This window comes from Cryptomeria japonica, chromosome 3 (assembly GCF_030272615.1).
Source record: "Cryptomeria japonica chromosome 3, Sugi_1.0, whole genome shotgun sequence".
Taxonomy (NCBI): domain Eukaryota; kingdom Viridiplantae; phylum Streptophyta; class Pinopsida; order Cupressales; family Cupressaceae; genus Cryptomeria; species Cryptomeria japonica.
Window position 1 is genome coordinate 625,303,813 of NC_081407.1, and position 22,835 is coordinate 625,326,647.

A 22,835-nucleotide genomic window follows, 5' to 3' on the forward strand; every position below is an offset into this window, starting at 1 on the left:
TTTTTGATTTCCACCTTTGAATATCATATGTGCAAGCTAATGCAAATTTTAAATTGTTTGTGGATTGAAGCAGATTCAGTTACCTATAGATATGAGGCCAACCTTGCCACATGATCGTCGCAGTAAAGTCCCAACTTCAATCAGGCAGGTATGTCATCAACCTAAAGGAAGAAAGCATGACTTGATTTGCAACTACTATTTGCACAAAGTTTGCTGCTGCCATAAATTGCACGATCTAAAAATCATTATCCAATTATATTAATATCTGATAAAACATCATCTGTTAGCTAAAATTTAGACTCATCTATTTGTTAAATTGAGTAGTATAGTCATGCCATACATCTCTAAAGATGGTTTACAGTTGAAGAAGAGATACAAACAACCATTTCATATGATATATTACCATTATAAAATTTTATATTAATGTGCAATTCTTAAGCGAAAACTGGTTCTTGTTTGAAGAGTCAAAGAAAGATGTGTTTTATCTTCCTTTTTGCATTTCTGCTATTAGGTAGGGTCATTTCAAGACTTTTCTTTCCTTTTCCATGGTTTTGGAGAGTTCTTGAGCATCTTTTTTTTCAACTGTTTGTCAAGGTCATTCTGACTTTCACCCTTTTTTTCTTGAATACATTAGTTTAGGAACTGCTTATGATGGCTTTTCTCAAGTATCTGATGCGTTATCTGTCTAGGAGATTCAAATGGTGGATATACTGAAATGTTCACCATTTTAAATTTATCCCAGTTGATTCCTTAGTATTCTATCTTCCTATGGGTGTTTTCGTTACTAGATGGGTAATTTTAAGACCTTTTTTTGGCATTTGTTAGTTTACGAACTGTTAAGGATGGTTTGTCTCAGGTAGCTGGAGAACTGGTGGATGCATAATTTAATGAACCATTTTGTTTCATTGCCTAAACATACTAAAATGTTTTTTTTGATGGTCTATCAACATATCATATGTGTCTACTATACATAACCAGGAGCTCATGTATGGTATCTGAATGCTCAAAAAATTACTGACAATCATCTTGGTTCATGCAGATGCAACTAAATCGTTTTGTGGAACTTTACTTGAAAAATGCAAACATGGAAACAATTAGGAGAACTGCAGAATCTGAGTTTGCTGTAGCGGATGCAGTTAACATGGAGAAGGAAATCTATGAAAGATCTAATAGTAAAAGTGTTTATATTAACCTTTGTGCCCAAGCTTTGTCTCAGCAATCATGTAGCTATAAAGCTGTAGAAAATGATGATGCTTACCATGAGTTAGAAACTGAGTTAGGGGATGATGTTACTGCAGCTCTTAAGGATGCAGGCCTTATATCTGACTCTCCTATTGGAAGCCCATATCGTGTAACTGAAGACAGTGGGGTTGAATCTGACACTGTAGCTGAAAACAAAGACGATGCAACTGGTTGCATAGAGAATGTCCTGGAACTGGACTGTCAACCAGATCTGGATATATATGGAGACTTTGAGTATGATTTGGAAGATGTGGAAGATCCTGCAACTTCAAGCATATTAAATAGTATAAGAATCCCAGCAATCCAGTCAAAAGATACAGCCTCAAAAGTGAAGGTGGTACTGTCAAGTGGACAATGGAGTAAGCAGTCTGCGAATGAACAAGTTGATGGAGGACATAAAAAACAAACTGTTGAGAACTCAGCTACTGGAGAACCTAAACCATTGGTAAGCACGGGAGAATTCAAATCTGAGGAAAACAATGATACATTTTTGTCTTTGGATGATACGCATGCCAGAAGTGCCACAGAAGGTTCAGAAAAATTGGCTTCAACTATGGATGAAAATCATTCTGCCATATCTTGCCCAGACGCTGGTAGAGACATAAAATTCCAAGTGCCAAATATTTCTCTGAGTGAAGATGGTCGCTCTGAGCACACAAATCTTAAAGGTCTTTCTGCCAAATCGATTGGAAATCAGGATCAATTGTCTTTCAGAAAAAATGATTTAAACCAAGTGGACTTGCAAATCAACTCGTTTCCATGTCCAGTGAAAGATAGTGTCAGTGATTCTCAGTTGGTAAGTGATCAGCTTAGTGATACTGGTGATGGTTTAGGTTTAGTAAAGTTGCCCCCTGGAGCCATCAGGGGCAATACAAAGAGAGGGAGTCCAGATTGTGAGAAGGACGTTGCACTTTTAGAGACAAATAAACAGAATGCTGAAATGAACCAAAATTTCTCTGCTTCCATCCAGCCTGGAGGTAATTGCGCAAAGAAGAATCGTGAGATAGGCCGTACTAAGCCACGAGTCGATGTTAGTCAGTCAATCTGGAAGAAGGTACGATTCTGTTCACTGCCTAGTATATATGTAATATATCTGCTGGTGTGATTCATCTGTCAGTAAAGCTAGCTTGTTTTTTGCTATTTGACATTGATATCAAAATTTATAAAAATTGAAGATTGCAAGAACTAATTGCTTTTTATCCTGAGTTGCTTTCTTTTTCATATTTATTAACTTGCGGATACTCCACCCATTGAACTGAACACACTGGAAAATAAGCTTAGTTGGTATATCCTCTTCATTTCATCTTTGAGAACAGATGAAATAAAATGTTTTCTGCACAGACATATCATCATATATTGAAATTAAGCAGTCATAGAATGCATTGAATATGAAAGTGAAACTATTTGCATTAACTGTAGTGGCCCAAGATGATAGATGCAGAGTGGCCCCTGACATGGCCATTTTCATCTGCAAACTCATAAGAAAGTATTAATCGATTACCTATCATGGTGAAAGAATATTATGTTAATTAGAAGAAACAGGAAAGTGAAACAAATGGTCATAACCTGTGGGACTGCAAGTTTTATGACCAAAGTGCCTACTCTCATGTGGAGTACAGACTCCAGAATAGCTAATCAAAATATTGATACATTTATTTATAAAATCTTATGTTCATTCCCTTACAATTAGTGTCACAGAGTTTACCCATTCTTATAGAAGAAATAATGAAATTCAGAACTCCAAGAATTTTATTTCAATGTAAAAGATTTGTTTAAAATCATCCATTAAATTTGTTGACACTGGAGACTGCTAAAGGCACTTAATCTTTTATAAACAGCAACTGCAAATTTTGTAGGTTTTTTTTTCTGTTTTCTATTTGTTTCATGGTTCATCACCCATCTTCTCATACCATGCTGCCCTTCTGTAGTGCTGCTGTTTTGTAAAAATTAAGATCGTGCCATTCTTATCCAGTTTAATTGCGTAATGTCTCTCTCATTCTGCTTGATCTGAAATATGTGCTTGACCTGGACTTTTGCAAATTTATTCTTTCTATTGATCAGTAATGGGAAGAGCCAAACAGGCACAACTAGAGGAAGTTGCTGGGGAGGAAGTGATGGACAATCTGGAATATCTGAAAGAGCACAATTTGACATTTTTTATATTTTAAAAAAAAAATAAATAAAATACATAATAATATTCTTTGAACTAAATCATGCATGTTTCCCAATTTTTATCAGCTGACAAACTTGTTCTGATTTTTTTCCTTGCCAAGCACAAATGCGAACACAAACACAAACCTTCTGGTTTAGCTTACATTGATTGATAAGTCTTTGTTGGTAACATTCTCTTTATTTGGTAGAGATAAGGTGGGGATTGTAGCTACAAGGTGAATTGTCTATCTAAACTCTCTTCTCTCTTCGAAAGGAACATTGGTACTTGTTGTGACTATTTCACACATCGCCCCATCACAAATGGGGACCCCTCTTTTGCTTTTGGTTTAGGTTTTAGATTAGATTGCTGGGTGTGTTCCTTTTGAATAAGTGAGTGTAAGGCGAGGCTTGTACTTGCATTTTGAGAGTCAATAATGCACCTTTTGATTGCTTAATTGAAATGAAGTGAAAATTCGACCAAGGCAAGGAATTTCAAGGAGCTCAATTGATAGTAGCCAAGGAAGAAAATCGGTTGCTTCCAATCAAGAGATAAATCAGCGATTTGACTTTTTTTCACTTTGATTGCATTGGAAATCCTTCCTTGTCCAAGGATATTATATCCCTGGGCCAAGGATATCATTGACTTAAGCAAATACATGCCTTCCTTGTCTAAGGATATTACATCCTTGAGCTAAGGATATCAGTGACTTAAGCAATTACAAGCCTTCCTTGTCTAAGGATATTACATCCTTGAGCTAAGGATATCAGCAACTTAAGAATTTCAAGCATCCTTGAGCTAAGGATATTAGTGACTTAAGAATTTAAAGACATCCCTAGGCTAAGGATATTAGCAACTTAAGGAATTTCATACATCCTTAGACTAAGGATATTGGCGACATAAGGTTTTGCATCCTCCTTGGGCAATGACAAAGTGAAACATAGGGATTTGAGACCTCCCTTAGCAGAGACATGGTGCATCCAAGATATTACCCCCCTCCCATGCCACTCAAGTGCGATTTGATGAAAGAAAAGGATGTGTTTGAAGCACCCCTTTAATTGGACTCCTCCACGATGCAAGTTACACGTTTTTATTTAAATTTTGAATTTAATGATTCAAGTCTGCCTTATAAGTTTTTTTGTATTAAGTATCATAGAATCACAAAGCTCAATTTTTGCTCATTCGAGCATCCACGTTACAAACTTATTACAAATACCAGCTCCTTTCGAGCAAACTTATTACAAATACTAGCTCCTTTCGAGCACCAAACTAGAAACAACAATTGGAAGACCAAGGGTCACAACTTAGAAATCCACTTTAAACAATAAGACAGATACAACCAATGGAAGACCAAGAGTCACAACTTAGAATTCTACACAAAGGCGTCCCTCATGGGAGTTGAACTTGGGTCTCCACATTAAGAACTCAATGCTTTAACCAACTAAGCTCAACCCCTTGGACTGCCTTATAAGTTTTGTTTCCAAAACATTTAATATTCGTTGCTAGTTGGCTTTATTAAAGGATGCGATTCTTCATCCAGGCAACTATAAATCATGTTTGATCATTTCATTTGATCAAACATAGAATCGATAGCAGGTATGCTTGTGTGGACAGTGATTTCAATCAGGTTTCTTTGAGGTTTTGTTATTACTTGAAGGCAAAATCATTCTCTATATATGGCGATCTTCATCGAAGCAAGAATAAGGTCAGTGGAGACATCCAATTCAATCACCATTCACAGCTAACTGATCTCTGTACAGCGAATTCCCTCCCTTGAGTGGAAGACGATTTTGATTGGAAGCAAGGGCAAGGTCATTGAAGGAGGTGAAGTTGATAATCGTATGCAGCAAATCGGTCCTTTTCACAGTGCAATCTATTCTCGGGTGCAGCGATCCAAATTTGTCATTGCAGATCATAGCAAATTCCCATACTGTGAAAAGCGATTCTGACTTAGAGACACAGCGAATTCATTAATCCTACAGCGAATTGGAGAGGACTATCGAATCTATGCCACAGTTTGACAAAATCCAGTGATTGATCAAGGGCATATTCATTTAAGAGAAGACGATTTTGTCAAAGGAGCAATCAGATTAATATAACCAGTCTGTTTTGAAACATTTACAGGCCTGAAATGGGCTTATTTGATCATTTTTACATAGAATCAGACCTTATTTTAAGACTGATCCAGCTTCTTATTTATTATCTCCATGAGGCTTTTATTTGGGAGGCTTTAATTTAACACATTTTGATCATCTTAGAGCATGTGCATAGTGCAATTCACTTGCTTAGATAGTCATATTTGTTGAAAATAATAGCTAGCTCGGATACCTGATTATTGCATTATAAATACAAATGTATTATCTCTTATGTAAATCGAATTATCTTGGGCTGGATCCAATCATGTAACGTGGAGGCAATCAATTGTAACTTTGGGCTGGACCCAAACTTGTAACGTGGAGACACTTAATTGTAGCTTTGGTTTGGACCCAAATTTGTAACGTGAAAGGCAATAAATGAAAATAAATCATAAATTAGATGCAAGCCGACTTAAGGGTTGGTGCCAAAGATGGGATATAAATATAACAGAAAACAAAGTCATTTCACAATCACATTATCTCATGCAAATGTTATCTGCTCTCCAAGCAGCGATCTCTCCTTCACTCAAGCGAATTCATACAAGTCTATTGTGCGAAATCTTCAAGGTTGATTGTGGTGAAGTAGTCAAAGACCCTCATACGAACTTGAGAAGGACTTCTATTGTGCGAATCTGACCTTATATTTGCTGCTGATCCTCCTATCCATCCACTGCTGATCTATTGAACAGCAATCTGAGATAAGTGTATTGCCTTGTAATTGCCTACATTTGAGATAATACATATTGTATTTGACATTGGGTTTTTCACCTCCAAGAGGGAGGTTTTCCCAGGGTATTGTTGTCTTTTGTCTTGTGTTTTATTGCTGTTACTGTTCATTCACAGTCTGATTATAGTCTAATTGCTTAAATCAACAACTGATTGCTTAAAATAAACAATATTCAATTAAGGATCAGATTTGCACTTGGGTTTCGACCTAGACACATAGGGTTTTAGGCGATATTGAAAGATTTTGATAGATTATCATTCTAGTGTTGGGATTCTTAGCCTAGGCGATTGATTTTCTTCTTGCAAGCATTGATATCATATCATAATACTAACTGAAACAACTCTGATAGGTAGAACATGGCAGGAGCATGACTGACCCTCATCAAGGAGGACTCAAGAGGCGATATGATGGAGTCCAAGATTACATTATTTTGGGGTAATGTAGGAGATATCAACCTTGGCCAAATCAACATGAATAAGTTTCAAGGGCCATTATACACCACCGAGCCTTTCAGATTCTCGAAGATGATGATCGAGAGTGGCATAGTGAAAGCGGCAGGCTCCCCTCTAGCAGTGCAGTGCAATGAATTGATCTTTGAATGTGCCAAACACTATGATGCAAACAAGAGGATGATAGTGGCACATGATGGCAGATAGCTTACCTACCTTTTCGAGGAAGCTATTAGTGAAGCCTTCCATATACTTGAATTCAATAACACGATCTACAAGAGCAAGGAAGCAACATAGGCTGTCTATGATGATGATCTCGAAAAATGCGTGGGCATAATCAACAAATACTGGTTATTGAAGAGCAGACCTAGCTTGTCCAAGATGCCCATTAAGCTCCACAGGATTGACTCCAAGGAGGAATTCGGGGATTTGATCACACTACTCAACCGAGTTATGGGGACTCCTCATGCCTTCTAGTTCGAGAGTTGGATGTTCTCCTTCATGGAGATCATACCAAAGGAGAAGATCAACTAGGCAAGGATTATTAGCAACAACATTGATATACAACTCAAGAGACTTATGCGAACTAGGACCTTCTACATGAGCTCATATGTTATATATTCACTTGCTAGAGCTCATGAATATGCAGGATTAACCTATAGAGGTCCAATTGGTATAGGAGCTGGAGAATATGTGAATCATACACACAACTACATTACCCTAGGAAGACACATTACAAAAGAGTGAACAATGCTTTCACCATGCACGTCACAAGAACATTGCAAGGTGGCATTCATCAAAGACTATCCCCACAGGTGAAAGAGCTAGGAGAGAAGTTTGGTGCTTGGTTCATCTAGTTTTCCAAGTTCACCTACATAAGAGTGCAAGGATGCTCTTGTCGCCTTACATGCTACCGAGATATCCTATTGATAGGCTAGTATTGCTTGAGTTGGTGAGGCAGTTGATGGCATACAACGAAGTACAAAAGAACAAACACAAGTCAATGATTCCATTTCCCATCTTAGTTGGACGATCATTGGAAGTATGCCCATCCTCGCAAGTGGCAGAGAAGGTGGATGAAGAGAAGAAGTCTCTCCTTCTAATTCCATACTTTTCTAGAGACAGTTCGATCCATACAACAACATCAAGAGATCAAGTGGAAGAAGACACAAGCATACGTTACAATTAGAGGATGATTTCATGAATGCCAAGGATGATCTGGACGTAAGGAAGAGAATGTGTTTGAGGTTATCGATTGATATTGTTAGAGTGAGCAAGGTCTTCAGCATTCCCAATCAAGCATAGGACAGCGGAAGGCATCTCCTACAAGTATATGAGCAAGAGAAAGACAAAGAAGTGAAAGTCAATGGGATTGAGGTAGAGAGCATTGACTTGAAGGATTTAATGAAGCCAGTCCTAACATACACAAGGTGATGGGTAGATGCACAAACACATGTATTGAAATTCGAAGGCACTCAGCTGACATTTGAGTTGATGGGAGAGGTAGTCTTCTGATGATGAAATGGAGAGCGAAAGCCAAAGCGGAAGTGCCACCTAGTCAGCTCATTCCAAAGGATCCAAGCGGAAGGAAATCAATAAAGAAGAGCCTCCAAAGAAGAAACATAAGTCAAGTTCAGGACACCGCCCTTCTAGGAGTACTTCATCCGTACACGAAATGGAAACAAATCAGGCAGTGGTCTTGGATGATCACCTATCCCGAGAAGGCATTGATCAGGCTATGAATGAGTCCATGGAATCTACAATTTAGAATAGCAAGACGAGCAACAGAAAACAACTAGTAGGTCAAGACAAGGCAGTCCCACCTAAGCCAATCAATGACAAGGCAGGTAGAGATGCATTTGTGAATGTTGAAGATGAAGATCAAGAAGTCACATCTCCACCCCAAGAAGATCAGCAATTGAATGAAGTGCAAGTCGGAGAGGAGAAATTGGCTATCCCTTCATGGACTAGAGAGAGGTTAACAAAAGAAGTGATGATAGAAGAAGAGGATCTTGTTGATCTAGGCAACTACTTGGATAGAAATTAGGAAACCAAAAAGAAGAAAGCAACCAAGAGGTCAAAGATGACAAGAGATGGTGAAGGATCTAGAATAATACAGATTGCCACTCCAAGAGTAGATGAGCCCAAAGATGAGATCACACCAGAAGAATATGAATTGGAGACTATTCATTTAGGTCCTCCCACCATCGATTAGGCATTGGAAGATATGGATGAAACAATAAAGATAGTTCACAATATGCTTAAGCTGGAAGTGGAGAAGAATAAGAAGTTGGAGAAGGAAAATAGTATATTGAGAAGTCATCTCCAGTAGCTCAAGATGCCGTTGAGGTAGCATGATCCCTTGGCTACGCCTCCACCATTGCCTCCTCCAGACGCAGTTGATGATTTTGAAAAGATGAAAGCCTCGGCACAGCTGATGGATGCTTGGATCAATAAGACGTATAAAAGGGCAAAGGCTTTCATAAAAGAGTTAGTGAAGATATTTGATAGAGCTATGGGTGTTCTTGAAAGAACTCAAGCACTCATGACAGTATATGACACTTTTGTCTACACCAAAGAATTCACCATACCCATATTGCAAGTAATGAAGAGCACATCAAGGCAAACACTAGTAAGCGAAGGGATATTGAAAGATGGACAATCACCCGATTTCTAGAAATGGTGTAATTTACTTTGCATGAGGAGGCTCATATTTGAAGCTATCAATGGTTGATGCACTCAAGTTGATTAGGCGATTAATTTGATACATTACAAGATCTTGGAAGTGGCTGAGATCATTCTTAAGAAGAAGAATGAAGGGATTGATATTGTACGAAGAACTAGCTGAGAGAGTGAAGACTATCTTCTTTGGAACAGATGGAGCACCTTCCAAGAAATAGTTGGATGATATCCATTCATTCACCATACATGCCAGCAAGACGAGATTTTGGGCCAGATTGGCAGACAACCTTTGTATCAAGCTTGGACGAGGTCAGTTACTTGGAAGAGCAATTGAAGAACCTGCTTGCAGTTCCAATAACTAAGATTGAGTCAATGACGTCTAGATTTGTTGAATTTGCAAAAAGAGAAAAGGATAAGGGCAACAAGGTTCTAGAAGATAGTTTGCTATGATCCTATGTGGCATCAATTTTTCCTATTGGAGGATTTTTCCTCGTATTTTGTGCCAAATGGATGTCACATTCCCATTGGCTGATATTTAATATTTTGCAATAATTAGGTATTTTGGTTGTAAACTTGTAACAAACGCTAATTAGGGTTTATGTAGCAAAATATGGGCCCTCTATTCTAATTCAATCTTGGCCTTTCATTGTAATTGAGAGCTCTATTTAATCTCAACTCATTTCATTTGTACTTAATAAGAGGATCCATTAGAAGAGTTTTGAAGAATTGTTGCTCAATGTTGCAGAAATTAATAAAATCATTGAAGTATTGATGACTTACTGAGTTTTGAAGTATTTGCTTGTTTCTTCAGCCTTTTATGAGTTCAATAATTGATAAGACAAAAAATCCAGAATAGAATTTGCTTTAAGTATTTTAGATGAGTGAAAGATGTATGTGCATGATTGAAAGTGAAGCTCATTGTTCATACTACTAGTACTCCATCAATGGTGAAGTATCTTCCGTAGTCATCTGAACCCATTTTAGCCAAAGCTTAACTTCAATTACTATTCCATCATGGATATGCTTCATCTTGAAGGTGTCTATGTTTGTGATAGTGATTTGAAAATCACCAAGCTGTCCCTAGAAGATTGCACTAGTGTTGTGGAGGTGTTTGCAACATGTCAAAGCAAAGCTTAGTTGAGCTCACTTGAAGGTGTCCATTGTCTTGCATTCCTAGTATTAGTGTAGCATCCCTAAACCTTACTCGCTTTTTTATTTTTTTATCCAAGATCAGTAGTAGTAGAAGAGAGCGATATTGCAACATCATTCGAAGAAAGTCATTCCATTGAGCTTGAAAGACCAACTACGTAAGTCCCTTCGCAGGTACAACAAAGTACATCACACCATTGAAGCAATCCAACACGTCAAGACCTGACATCGAGAACCTTGGAGTCATCTCAAGTGATCCTTTTTGCTAATCTTCAGCATTTGAGAAGTCTTTGTTCCAGAGAGGATAGAGTATGAAATACTTTATTTTGTGTTCGATTGTGCATAAAAACACCATCAACAGTACTGACCCCATGCTTTTGTTTATGTGAATGGTCTATCATCTATGCAATATACAGTGTATACTACTCATAACCATCATACTGTGTAGCATTGCAATACTTTGGAAAATTACAAACAAAAATAGTAGAAATCAGCAACTTGGGTTCTTTGTATACATCAGCTATCCATTTTACTTTCATTGTTTCACATGATTACAATTTGTCTTATTTCTTCTCATCATTGGCAGCCTTCATGTTATGCTAAGTCACCAAGTTCGGTCAAATTTCAAGTGTTATCGCATCATAGACATACTCCTCCGAGATGAACAAGTTGCGGAGTTGAGCGTCAAGTGTTTCCTCACAATTCATACATCCAATGTTGCCGAAATATGCCATAGGCGAAGACAGAATCACACTCGCTCCCACCCAGAGGTTTATGACGAACACTCAATTTTCTAGACCATGAGACCAAGCTTTGGAGAAAGCCAATTAATAGGCTCTGAGATATCTAGAAGAACCCAAATGTATCTTCACATGCCCAAAATTCCAAGATCTCGCAGATTGCACAAATCTACTATCACTTTTTTGTCGATCACAAGCAGCATGGGCCGCCGACACTGCAGGTTTTGAGAAGCCAGTCTGCTATGATTGTGCAAGTCCTCTGCCACCTACCTTATATTTGCAGGCCTAGAAGAAGGAGACATCACCCAACCCCTTCACGTTTCCTTTCCAATAAGTCTTTTTTGTTCAGTTCCGTAATCTCCATGCTCATTGATTTAGGATCCACTGACACCTCTGCCAAATCCAAATTGACATCAAGATTAGCAAAAAGATCTGCCAATCGATTACCCTCTCGATGGATATGAGATATTTCGTATGGTCTGATTGCTTGAAGTAGAGTGTGTATGCGTGGAAGCCATTTATCCAATTTCCAATTTAGAAATCTGGAGTTAGTGACACCATTTATAATTATCTGAGAGTCACCCTCAATCTGCACATTATATAAACCCTTCTGTTTGCAAAGCAGCAGACCAGCCTCAAGGGCTCTTAATTCTGCTTCATTATTTGTAGCACATCCAATATGTCCGAAGGTACCTGACAAAATACTCCCATCCTCATCCCAAATGACTGCACCATAACGGGCTTGCCTAGGATTACCTCGGCAGGCACCATCAAAGTTAAGTTTTACCCAGTTGCTATGGGGCTTAGCCCACTTGACATCTTTCCTGTTAATTTTCTTTCTTGGATAATGGAAGATAGCATTCTTAAAAGACCAATTCCTCTCCATTTCTAAGTCCCAATCATTGAATCTGAATTTCCTGACATTTCTTGACTTACCACAGATAGCTTCTTCAATAGCTCCCTTCAAGTTAGCAATGACTGCGTCAACTGATTTAGATGTTTCTTTGAATATTCGCTTGTTTCTTTCTTTCCAAATAAGCCAAACAATCATTGCAAGACCCACCAGCCACAAGGCTCCCCACTTAGATTGGCTAAACATTGGCCAGGAGACAAGGAATTCTTTTAGAGACGAGTTCCTAACTATGTGCAGGTTCACCATATTTAGAAACCACTCCCAACACCTTTGGGCAAACGTGCAGTTGAAAAGTAGATGATCCACCGATTCCTCCCCAGCGTTGCATAACACACACCAGCTTGGTCCGTGAATGCCAATGGTCTTGAGTCTGTTGCCAGTGAGGATTCGTTCATTCAGAACTATCCATAAAAAAGCCCCTGCTTTAGGCAACACCCAACTATTCCAACATAACTTGCTAGGACAATTCGGATTGATAACTCTATGCCTCTGAACTTCATAACCCAACTTAACATTGTACTCCCCTGACTTAGCAGCGCACCAAAAAATGCAATCTTCATCATTTGAGGCTAAAATCCCTTACTATTTCTCAGGATACCTTCCAGCCTTTTACACAACTCCGGGTTACCTATTGTTATCTTTTTCCAAGTTCTTATGCCATGATGGTCAACATCCTCAAAATAGTTGGCAACCTGCACACCTAAAGCAGATTCAATAGTGTTTATCCAATCCTGGTCCTCGAAGATGTCTGACAGGGGCAGTTCTCCATCCCAAGAGTCCTGCCTGAACTTTGCCCTGCACCCGTTACCAATTTTCCAGGAGATATGGTTTGTAATGATATCCCTTCTTTTCCAAAGAAAGTTCCAAGTGGGAGAGCCCTTATCTGTATCAGCGATTGTGAAAATACGATCCGGATCATCCGAGTCCAGATACTTTTTCTGAAAAATTCAGCACCAAAGCTTATTGGGATTTCTATACATTTTCCAAGACAATTTTGTGCCAAGGGCCGTGTTTTGGATATTCATTTTCCTCAACCCTGCTCCCCCATCTTCTTTCAACATGCACATGGTGTCCCAGTTTATCAATGGTATCCTTCTATGGTCCTTATCCCCATCCCAAACAAATTTCTTTAAAAGGCCATCTAATTTTGCTCCAACCAAATTTGACATTTGAAAGCATTGCATGCTATAGATTGGAACAACTGCTAACACGGATCTTATCATTAAAAGTCGACCAGCCTGGGTAAGCCATCTATTTTTCCATTGCTCTGATTTAGCCTTACATGAATTTAAAACATCTTCCCAAATTTGAGATTGTCTACTGCCCATATTAATTCTGATCCCAAGGTATTTAAGAGGAGGATCAGCAATGCTGAAGCCCAGTAGATGAGCAATGCGATTTTGAGTCAATCTGCCTGTGTTGAAGAAGTAAATGTTCGATTTGTCCTTATTCATTTCCTGACCCGACAACTGTGAGTATTCTTCAAGTACTTCCACAACACCTCTAGCTTCCCTCACCGACGCTTCTCCAAACAGAATTGTGTCGACCGCGAACTGCGAATGAGTAATGGGCTCTAACACTCTGTGCACTCGAATGCCATTCCATTGCCTGGTAGCTTGTTTTGCTTTAATTAAATTCCCAAGAACCTCTGCCATGAGGACAAAGAGAGCAGGGGATAGAGGGTCCCCTTGCCCCAGTCCATTAGTCGCCGTGAAGAAGCCACAGACTGCACCATTCACCAACAGAGAGAAAATGACTGTGGAAATACAGAAAGCTACACAATCTATCCATTCTTTTGGAAAACTGTAGCGCTTTAAAACCTCAACCAAGAATTGCCACACCACCTTGTCATATGCTTTTGCAACATCAAGTTTTATGATCATACCCTTCATTTTCTCTTTTTGTATGGAATGCATGACTTCAGACACAAGAATTATGTTGTCCACTAATTCCCTCCCAGGCGTAAAACCATTCTGATTTTTTGAGATGAGGTGAGGCAAAATCTTCTTTAGTCTGATGGCCATAGTCTTTGATATAATTTTGTATATGGTATTGCATAATGATATGGGTCTGAAATCATTCAAAGAAGTGCAATCCTGTTTTTTGGGAATTAAGGCAATGAGTGTGTTGTTCAATTCTTTTACAAACTTCCCTTTTTTCCTGAATTCTTCCACAACCAACCAGATGTCATGTCCCAAAAAATCCCAACATCTCTGGTAAAAATCAGCTGTCATTCCATCCGGAGTCGGGGCCTTATGTGGGTGCAACTCGAAAGTAGATATTCTAATTTCTTCCAAGGTATAAGGTTCACATAGCATTAACGCCTCATCCTCAGAGACCAACTTATGTAGAATTTCAGATAGCCTCCCATCTGAAGCAGTCCAAGACTGATTGCTGCTCCCAAAAATTCTCTCGAAGTGTTCAAGTGTAGCATGCTCAATATCAGCTTCTATAACTCGCAACGCCCCATTGTCATCCAAAACTGAAGTGTTTTTATTTATATTTCTCCTACCCTTTGAAGAGGCATGAAAAAATTGTGTGTTTCGATCGCCCTCTGCAATCCACAACGCCCTTGATTTATCCCTCCAATAGACATCTTCTTTGGATAGCAGCTCCGCATATTGTTCCTTAAGTAATTTTTCTTTTAGATAATCTAAAATTGTGTCTTAAGCTTTTCAACTCCACTCCCTTTGAGAGAAAATTGTTTATAGGGCTGCAACCTTAAAAACACTATATCTCCTACCTCAAAAGTCTTTTCTAAACGTTGATGATATACATACGTCTTTTGCTGATTTTGGGTTTGTTGAAGATTCTCCTGAAGTGTATTCAAAATGTCTTGACTTTGCTAAACCAAATCCTTTGCTACATGTACGCTACTATCTAAAATGATCTAATCCTCAAAAGATAATGCATCATGCCCATACGATGCTTTGAAAAGAGTCATAACAATGGACATGTGATGTGAAGAGTTGTAGCAATACTTTCAACACTAAGCCACTTAATCCATGCTATTTTCTACCTTGTAACATAGTTTCTCAAATATCCCTCAATTCATTTGTTTACAAACTTTGTTTGTCCATCTGTTTGAGGGTGATGATACCATGAGTCAACTCTCAACTTTGTGCTTGTCAACTGAAAGAGATCTTCCCAAGACAAACTCAGGAACCTGTCGTCCCTATCACTCACAATGTTTCTAAGAAAATCATGGAAGAATGGCGATAAAAGCCATGAAAATACTTTATTTCTCATTTGGAATGGGTAAGGGCTATAATAATCCTGCTAGAAATACCTATTGTATTTTGTTTTGTTGGCATGCCATATCTCCCTAATGTGATTAAGAACATCTCCCTTGAGTCCCTTTCAAGAAAATCTCTTATTTTCTTGTAGGTTTTGTAGTACCTTGGATGGTTTGCCAAAGGTGAATCATGAACAAACTCAATATCTTCTCCTTAACCTTTGACTTGAGAACAATATATATCTTATTCTTGTAAAGAGTGAGTTCATTAACCGTGTTGTATTTATCATCCTATAACTGATCCTCCAAAGTATCAGTAGAAGAAGAATTCTTGACATACTCAACAATTATATTAACTTCTAAGCTGTAAAAATATTTGGTATAGAACACACCATGGGCTTTCTAGATAATCCATCAGCCATAACATTATTCTTTCCCTTAACATTCTCATTGTCCAAATCATAAGCTTGTAACTTATCCATTTTTGCTGCCTCTCTGTGATGTCCCTTTTTCTTGGCCAATGCTGTAAATGAATAATTAATTAATTAATGTTGTCTTAAATTATTTTAAGACAATTAATATTTAATCAATTATTTAATATTAAGTGACTTTTGAAATTAATAACACTATTAAAGTCAATGGGCAAATATTAAACTACAATAATTTAATTGGGAGTGATTACCGAATAAACTAAGCTAGGTGGTGGTGGAAGGCAGGTGATTAAATACGGGAAATTGATTTGAGAAGGATACGAAGAGCTTTTGCTTTCAGAACTTGAGGATGGAAACCCTCAAGTTTCAGAGGTTGGTTGGACAAAAACCCAATCAACTGTGGGTGGATTCATTTCAGGATCTACACTTGGGCTTAATGGTGAAATTTGTAACAACTTCAATGAAGATGAATTTCAAAAAATAAATGGTGCAGCATTCAGAGGCATTTCTTATTGATGTTTAGAATATTGTGTGTAAACAGGAATCTGAATTTATTATTTAGAAAATATTATTCAATGATGGTTTGTGGAGAATAAGAGGTTTATGGGAGGTGCGTGTATGTTGGTTGAAGTCTGATAATTTAATCTGGAAAGTGATTTATTAATCTTGGTGATTTTATTATTTGTTTTGGACAGATATATCTGAACGGTAATATTAATGTTGGTTTCAATTTAAATCTTGGAAAAATATAAATAATAAATAAAGTCAAGAAAAACTATTACTGAGGTCGTAGGTTCCATTGATGTTATCATTCCATTCCAGATCGATTGTAGTTTGGTTGAGTATCATAATGGCGAGTCATAGCAGTTATGAATGACATTAATATGCTCTGGGATGAAACTTTTGATAGATTCATTTAAGGGAAAAGACTATTGATATGATCGATTCATCTCCCCCTCAGGGTATATACAGCCAAAAATAAAGATTTGGCTTATCTTGCATGATTTCTAGGCATGTTGTCAATAGCTAAGTGGGTCTCTTCATAAGCATGCCATCTACTACTTCATGATACGGTGTGAATGAGCTGGACAAGAGTATTCCATTTACTATAAAAAACGTGGAGCCTCGTTGGTGTCGTGAGCAAGGTGGTACCCTTCCCGTGCGTGATTCCATCCTTTATATTTGCATATCGAACTTTATTGAAATTGTGGTTTTCTAAAAATCCGAGAAATCATTATTCTCTGTCATTGAGGACTCCATTACAGTTGTGGATTTATGACTGATTTGTGTAACAACATTATTTAACCCACTTTGAAAGTGATGCTTCCGAGGCATGGATGATATCTCAATGTTATATCAATGGCCCCGTTCTTGCCTTGACTTATGCTGGAGTGTTCTCAGTAGAATGGAGGTCAATGGAGTGAGAAGTTACTGCTGTGGCATTGTGGGACTCTTCTTTTCATAAGTCAACAACTTTGACTTGTGCTTGTAATGGACAGCAACCTAATATATTTAAGTGCCCTTCAAAAATCATGGAAACATATTCAAAGGGCCCTTTCCATTAAAAATAACCTCTTCTCTAGTATGTTACACCTAGGGGTGAAAGGGAAAGAAATTTGGGAGTAAGTAGGGTGTGGGATTGTCATGTTTGATTGACAGATTTTAGGGGCAGCTGCACAAGGGTAAAATCTCCTTTTTTTGGGTGTTCCAGGCCATGGGTTCTAAGCTTGTCCAGAACTAAAAGATGAGGAGAGGATAGAGTGTCATATAGATTGCATATGGAGGCAGAAATGGGGAAACAAGGTGGGGCAATGATGACACCTTCTATTGCATGTTCACAAACATCTATGCCTATGACATCCACTATTGGTAGTAATAGTCAAGTTGAGACAAGAGGAAAGAGGAAGATGGGTAGTGAGAACGGAGGGTCAGTAGAAACTTTGTTTAATGCAGAAGGATGTGAAGCTACAAAGACATCCATAGGTAGATTCTTTTTTGCTAATGCTATCCCATTTCATGTGGCACGTTCCTCTTACTTCAAAGTTTCAAACAAATGGTCAAAGACATAGCCACTGTCGGCCCCACATTCACACCCCTTGGAGATCATAAGCTATGGACTACTTACCTAGACAAAGAGTATTCCAAGGTTTGGTTGCTCTATTGTGATGGATGGGTGGATTGATGTTAGACATCAACCACTCATCAATATCATTGTCACATGCCTTGCTGGTTATTATTTTGTCAAAATCGTGGATTGTTTATGGAAGCGTAAGGATGCAGAGTTCCAGTTTGGCATTTTGAGAGATGCCATGGAGGAGGTTGGGGCTGCTAATGTTGTATAGGTGATCACTGATTTAGCATGTGTGTGCAAATCAGTAGGTTTGATGGTGGAGGGTGCTTACAGGCACATCTTTTGGACCCCATGTTGTGTTCATGCATTGGAAGACATAAGTAAAATAGATTTGGTGAAGCAAGTGGTAGCAAAAGCAAGAGATTCAAATGGTCATTTGCAACCACCACTTCTCACTTGCTCCCTTCAGGTCATTTTGAAAGGAGGAGTTCCTCAAACTCGTTGACACAAGGTATGCCACTAAATTTTGTATCAAACTTCCATTTTTTTTAGTTTAATGAACATTGAATATAGGCATGCCACTTAAATTTTTTATTATTTTAATAAATATAGGTATGCCACTTCATCTTGTTGGAGAGAATTCTTGAGGTGCATGATCCTCTATAGTCGATGGTGATGAATCCTGAGTGGGCTAGATGGTGGGAATCAAACTCTATTGAAGGAAAATCTGCCAAACAAAAGATCAGCGATGACAATTGGTGGTCCATTGTGAGTTAAGACATTATTGATCTTTAAATTTTATTATTAAACTGCTGATTGTTTGAAAAATTAAATATTAGATTGCTGATTTTCATATTCTGATCTCAATATTTTGAACTTTGCACTTGCAGATATGTTTTCTCTATCATTTTACCTATTGTAGATGTCATTAGATGGTGCTAGAAGGAGGGCAATGATAAGAAATATCATTCAAGTCATATAGTTTTGGTAGAAGAAGAATTACCCTTGGGTGAACAACAAGATATCATTTCGCAGTTCAGCACTCTCGGTTGGAGAAATCAAAGCAATGCGGCCAAATTTAGACAAGCGAGGAGTGTCATTGACAAGGAAGAAGAACTAGGACAATAACCTCCAGTTGTCATTAGGAGAGCAGCTCCTCCCGCACGTCAACAGTAAAGAAATTGAAATATTAAGAATTAAAGATTACTTTCAAGATGATTTATCATGAATCACAATGGAGCTACCGCATAGAGGCCTATTTCCAGTATTACAACCAAATTTGGGATTGGACAACAATCAGGAGGATATTCTTTCAGGATTGAACGATCTTGCTTGGAAGGAAAGGATAAGTGACGACGAATATATAGTAGTGCATTTTGTCCTCGACGAAGAAGAGAAAGTTATAGAGATTGGCGTTGCCATTGAAAGAGCAGTCCTTGATCAAAGGTTCCCACTTCTTCCTGCATATCCTTGAAGAGATTCAAGACTACACATTGGAGCACATTAACTCTTTCTCACCATAGAGGTTTCAAAGAATTCTAAGGTCTACTCCAGGGGGAAGAGATTATTAGAATAATTAATTCTTATAGTCAAATATCTTTTTTAATAGTTCTATTAATAGTCATTTAGTTAGTCATTTATCTTTTTAGTTCATCATCTTAGTTGTTGACTTATTTAGCTTTTTGCTTTTTAGTTCGTTAAGTGAAACTATTGCTTCTTTTATAAGAACGCATAGTTTGCTTTTTAGATTTTAGCTTTTAGCTTTATTTTGCACTTTACGCGTTTTAGCTTCGCGTTTTAGCTTTAGATTAACGGGTCGTTCTTTTTAGAACACCGTCTTGTAATTCCTTTATATATGCTTGTATATTCGTTATTAATTCATTCAATATCATTCTATTATTGATTCAATTGTTTTTCATGGTATCAGAGCATGCATAAATTTTTTGGAGAATTTATAATTGTAGAAAAAGTTCATAGCAATTTCTTTTTTAGTGAAATTTTTCCAAAGTTTTTTCTAGGTAAATTTTTAGGGTTCGTGGTCAAGAATTTTTTACCTTGCAGGTTTGAATCACAGTTTTGGAAGCCATTTGTGTTTGGGCGCACTCGTTTGAAATTTTTTTTGTAGATCGCGATTTTTTTATTTTGGGCACCGTTTTTGGGTGCAGAAACCCGTGATTTTTTTTGGGCGATTTTTTGAGTTTGAAAAAATCGCGGTTTTTATTCGGGTTGCTAATTCTGTGATTCGCACCACTCCTGTGGTTTTTCGCGGCCACGTTTTGAAGATATCTGTGTGTGATTTTTGTTTAGTTCCCACTAAAAAATTCAGTGTGTTTTTTTGGGTCTTTTGCGATTTGCGGCACCCTTCCTTTGGTAACCCACAATTTTTTTTTTGCGATTTCTGCGATGGTCTTCTATTTTTTTTCCGACGCAGCAGCAATGTTTTTCTATGTTGTTTCGTTGCGATTTTCGTGCCTTTTCTTGGCGTCGATGGATTTTGTTCTTTTCTTGCAGATTTGTGCAGACTTTCCAGTGCACGATTTTTTTGAAATCGTGATTTTCTTTTAGCGAATTTTGCGGGTTTTAGTACCCGCGTTTTTGGTTTGCAGGGTTTTTTGTTTTTTCTGCTAGCACCTAGGGTTTTGGCAATGCCTAGGGTTTTCACTACCAGTGCCCTATTTTTTAATTTTTTTTTACAAAAATTATTTGGATTTTTTTACTTTTTTTTGAAATAAAAACATTATTTTTTGTAGTTTATTATTTTTTCTGTTTTTTTTCAGAAAAATTACAAGAAATTTTAATTTTTTGGTTTTTCAGCAAACCTCAAAATTCGTGCTTTGGGATTTGTTCCTCGAATTCTGTTCCAGGGGTTCAACTTCTTTGTATAGCCGTTTCTATTCTAATTTTTTAATCAGATTCTTCTGTCCCATTTTTCGTGCCTTCACAAGGTTGACCTTAATCAACCCTGGTTTACGTGATGGCCTCTTTGACCAACATCATGTTGGAGCACAATCAGAAGTTCAACGATCGCAACTACAACACTTGGAAACAACACATGTTGACGATATTTGAATATTGTTGCTTCGATTAGATTGTTCTAGGCAAGCTCACTCGTCCTACAATTGTAGGTAAAGATCAAGAAAAATTTGTTGAGCAAAACCGAGAGGCTGTCATGCTTATCAAATTCTCAGTCACAGATGATCAACTCCATCAGGTGTCCTCACGTAAAATAGTTAAAGAGATTTGGGATCTCTTGAAGGATCTTCATGAAACGTCCGACAAGAGCCGAGCATTCTTTTTAAAGAATATGCTATTTTCTATCATGATGGATGAGAAGTCATCTATCTAGGCACATCTTATGAAGATCAAGGACATCCATGACTAGTTTCAAGCTATTGGCCGCACCATAGCTGAAGAGGATATGGTAGTGATCATGCTGAAAAGCCTTCCCAGATCCTACGAGCATTTCATTGATACGCTCAATATCACTTCTACTAGTGTTGATTTGAAGTTTCTTGATCTCTGCAACAAGCTTCTACAATAGGATTGATGGAAGCAACAATTTGGAAGCAATGCTAGTTCGTCCACTGAACAGGCCTACACAAATGAAGTTTCAAATAAAAACAAGGGTAAAGCTCAGTCCTTCCAGCAGAATGGACAAGGTCAATCTCAACAGTCTTTGAAGAAGAAAAGCGTACAGTGTAACTATTGTCACTAGTTTGGCCATATGAAAAAAAATTGCGAAAAATTGTTGGCATCTATGCAATCTAAACTGGGAGGGTCTCAGGAATAGGAGCAGGCTCATGTTGTAGAGCGTTCTGAAGAGGAATCGACCTTCTATACTTTATGATAAGCAAATTTCCTGTTTGTGAGGGTTTTCATGATTTTTTTCTGAAAAATTGTTTGAGGGTTTTCATAGTTTTTTCCTAAAAACTTTTTTGAGGGTTTTGACGATTTTTTCCTAAAAAATTGTTCGTAGGTTTTCACCTTAGTTTCCTCAAAAATTGTTTGTTGGTTTTTTCGATTTTTTCCTCAAAAATCATCTGTAATTCGTGAACTTCGCATGGGATTTTGTGATTTGCGAAGTTTTCAGGGTTTGATGTTTTTTCCCTAAAAAATTGTGCTTTGCTGTAGTCTATTTGGGTCGCACCTAGATTTGCTAGGGTGAACATCTACAACCGTAGTATCTTGCAGTTTGTTTTGGAGTTGGTGGAGGTTGGAGCACACAGTGCTCAATACTCTTCTGCAAAAGTTTTTGTGGTTTTTATCAAATCGTGTTTGTTTCTCTTTGGAGGGTCTGCTGATTTTTCGTCAAAATCATGGTTTCAGGTTCAATAATTTGCATGTGACAATTCTCTAATTCGCGTGTGAGGGGTACATCAGTCATTTGGAATCAACTATTCTCGGTCATTACCACTTTGCAGATCCTGGGAGGGTCTCTGCGCAACAGAGTGTTCTTGTGTTTGTGATTAAAATACTTGCAGTGTCTTCTGTCGGGTACTTAGTTGATACAATGACCATTAAGGGAGGGTATTAGAATAATTAATTCTTTTAGTCAGATAGCTTTTTAATGGTCATTTAGTTAGTCATTTAGCTTTTTAGTTCATCATCTTAGTTGGTGACCTATTTAGCTTTTTGCTTTTTAGTTCGTTAAGTGAAACTATTGCTTCTTTTATAAGAACACAGTTTTCTTTTCAGATTTTACCTTTTAGCTTTATTTTGCACTTTATGCGTTTTAGCCTCATGTTGAAGCTTTAGAGTAATGGTTCGTTCTTTTCAGAACATCATCTTGTAATTCCTTTATATACGCTTGTATATGCGTTATTAATTCATTCAATATCATTTGATTATTGATTCAATTATTTTTCAGAGATTATCAGGAATTGAGATGCACTCCCAAGCCTAGGCATGGAAA

The 22,835-nt window shown here is 37.7% G+C and overlaps 1 protein-coding gene across 6 annotated transcripts in view; it reads left to right on the plus strand.

The window, feature by feature from the left end:
- Window positions 1-22,835, plus strand: part of LOC131044252 (uncharacterized protein At4g10930) — a 167,394-nt gene that overhangs the window by 117,157 nt on the left and 27,402 nt on the right. For all 6 annotated transcript variants that reach the window (XM_057977547.2, XM_057977543.2, XM_057977549.2 and 3 more), the window contains 2 exons: window positions 74-148; window positions 1,040-2,296. In XM_057977547.2, coding sequence (XP_057833530.1) covers window positions 74-148; window positions 1,040-2,296 — 1,332 coding nt within the window. The remainder of the gene's footprint in view (window positions 1-73; window positions 149-1,039; window positions 2,297-22,835) is intronic.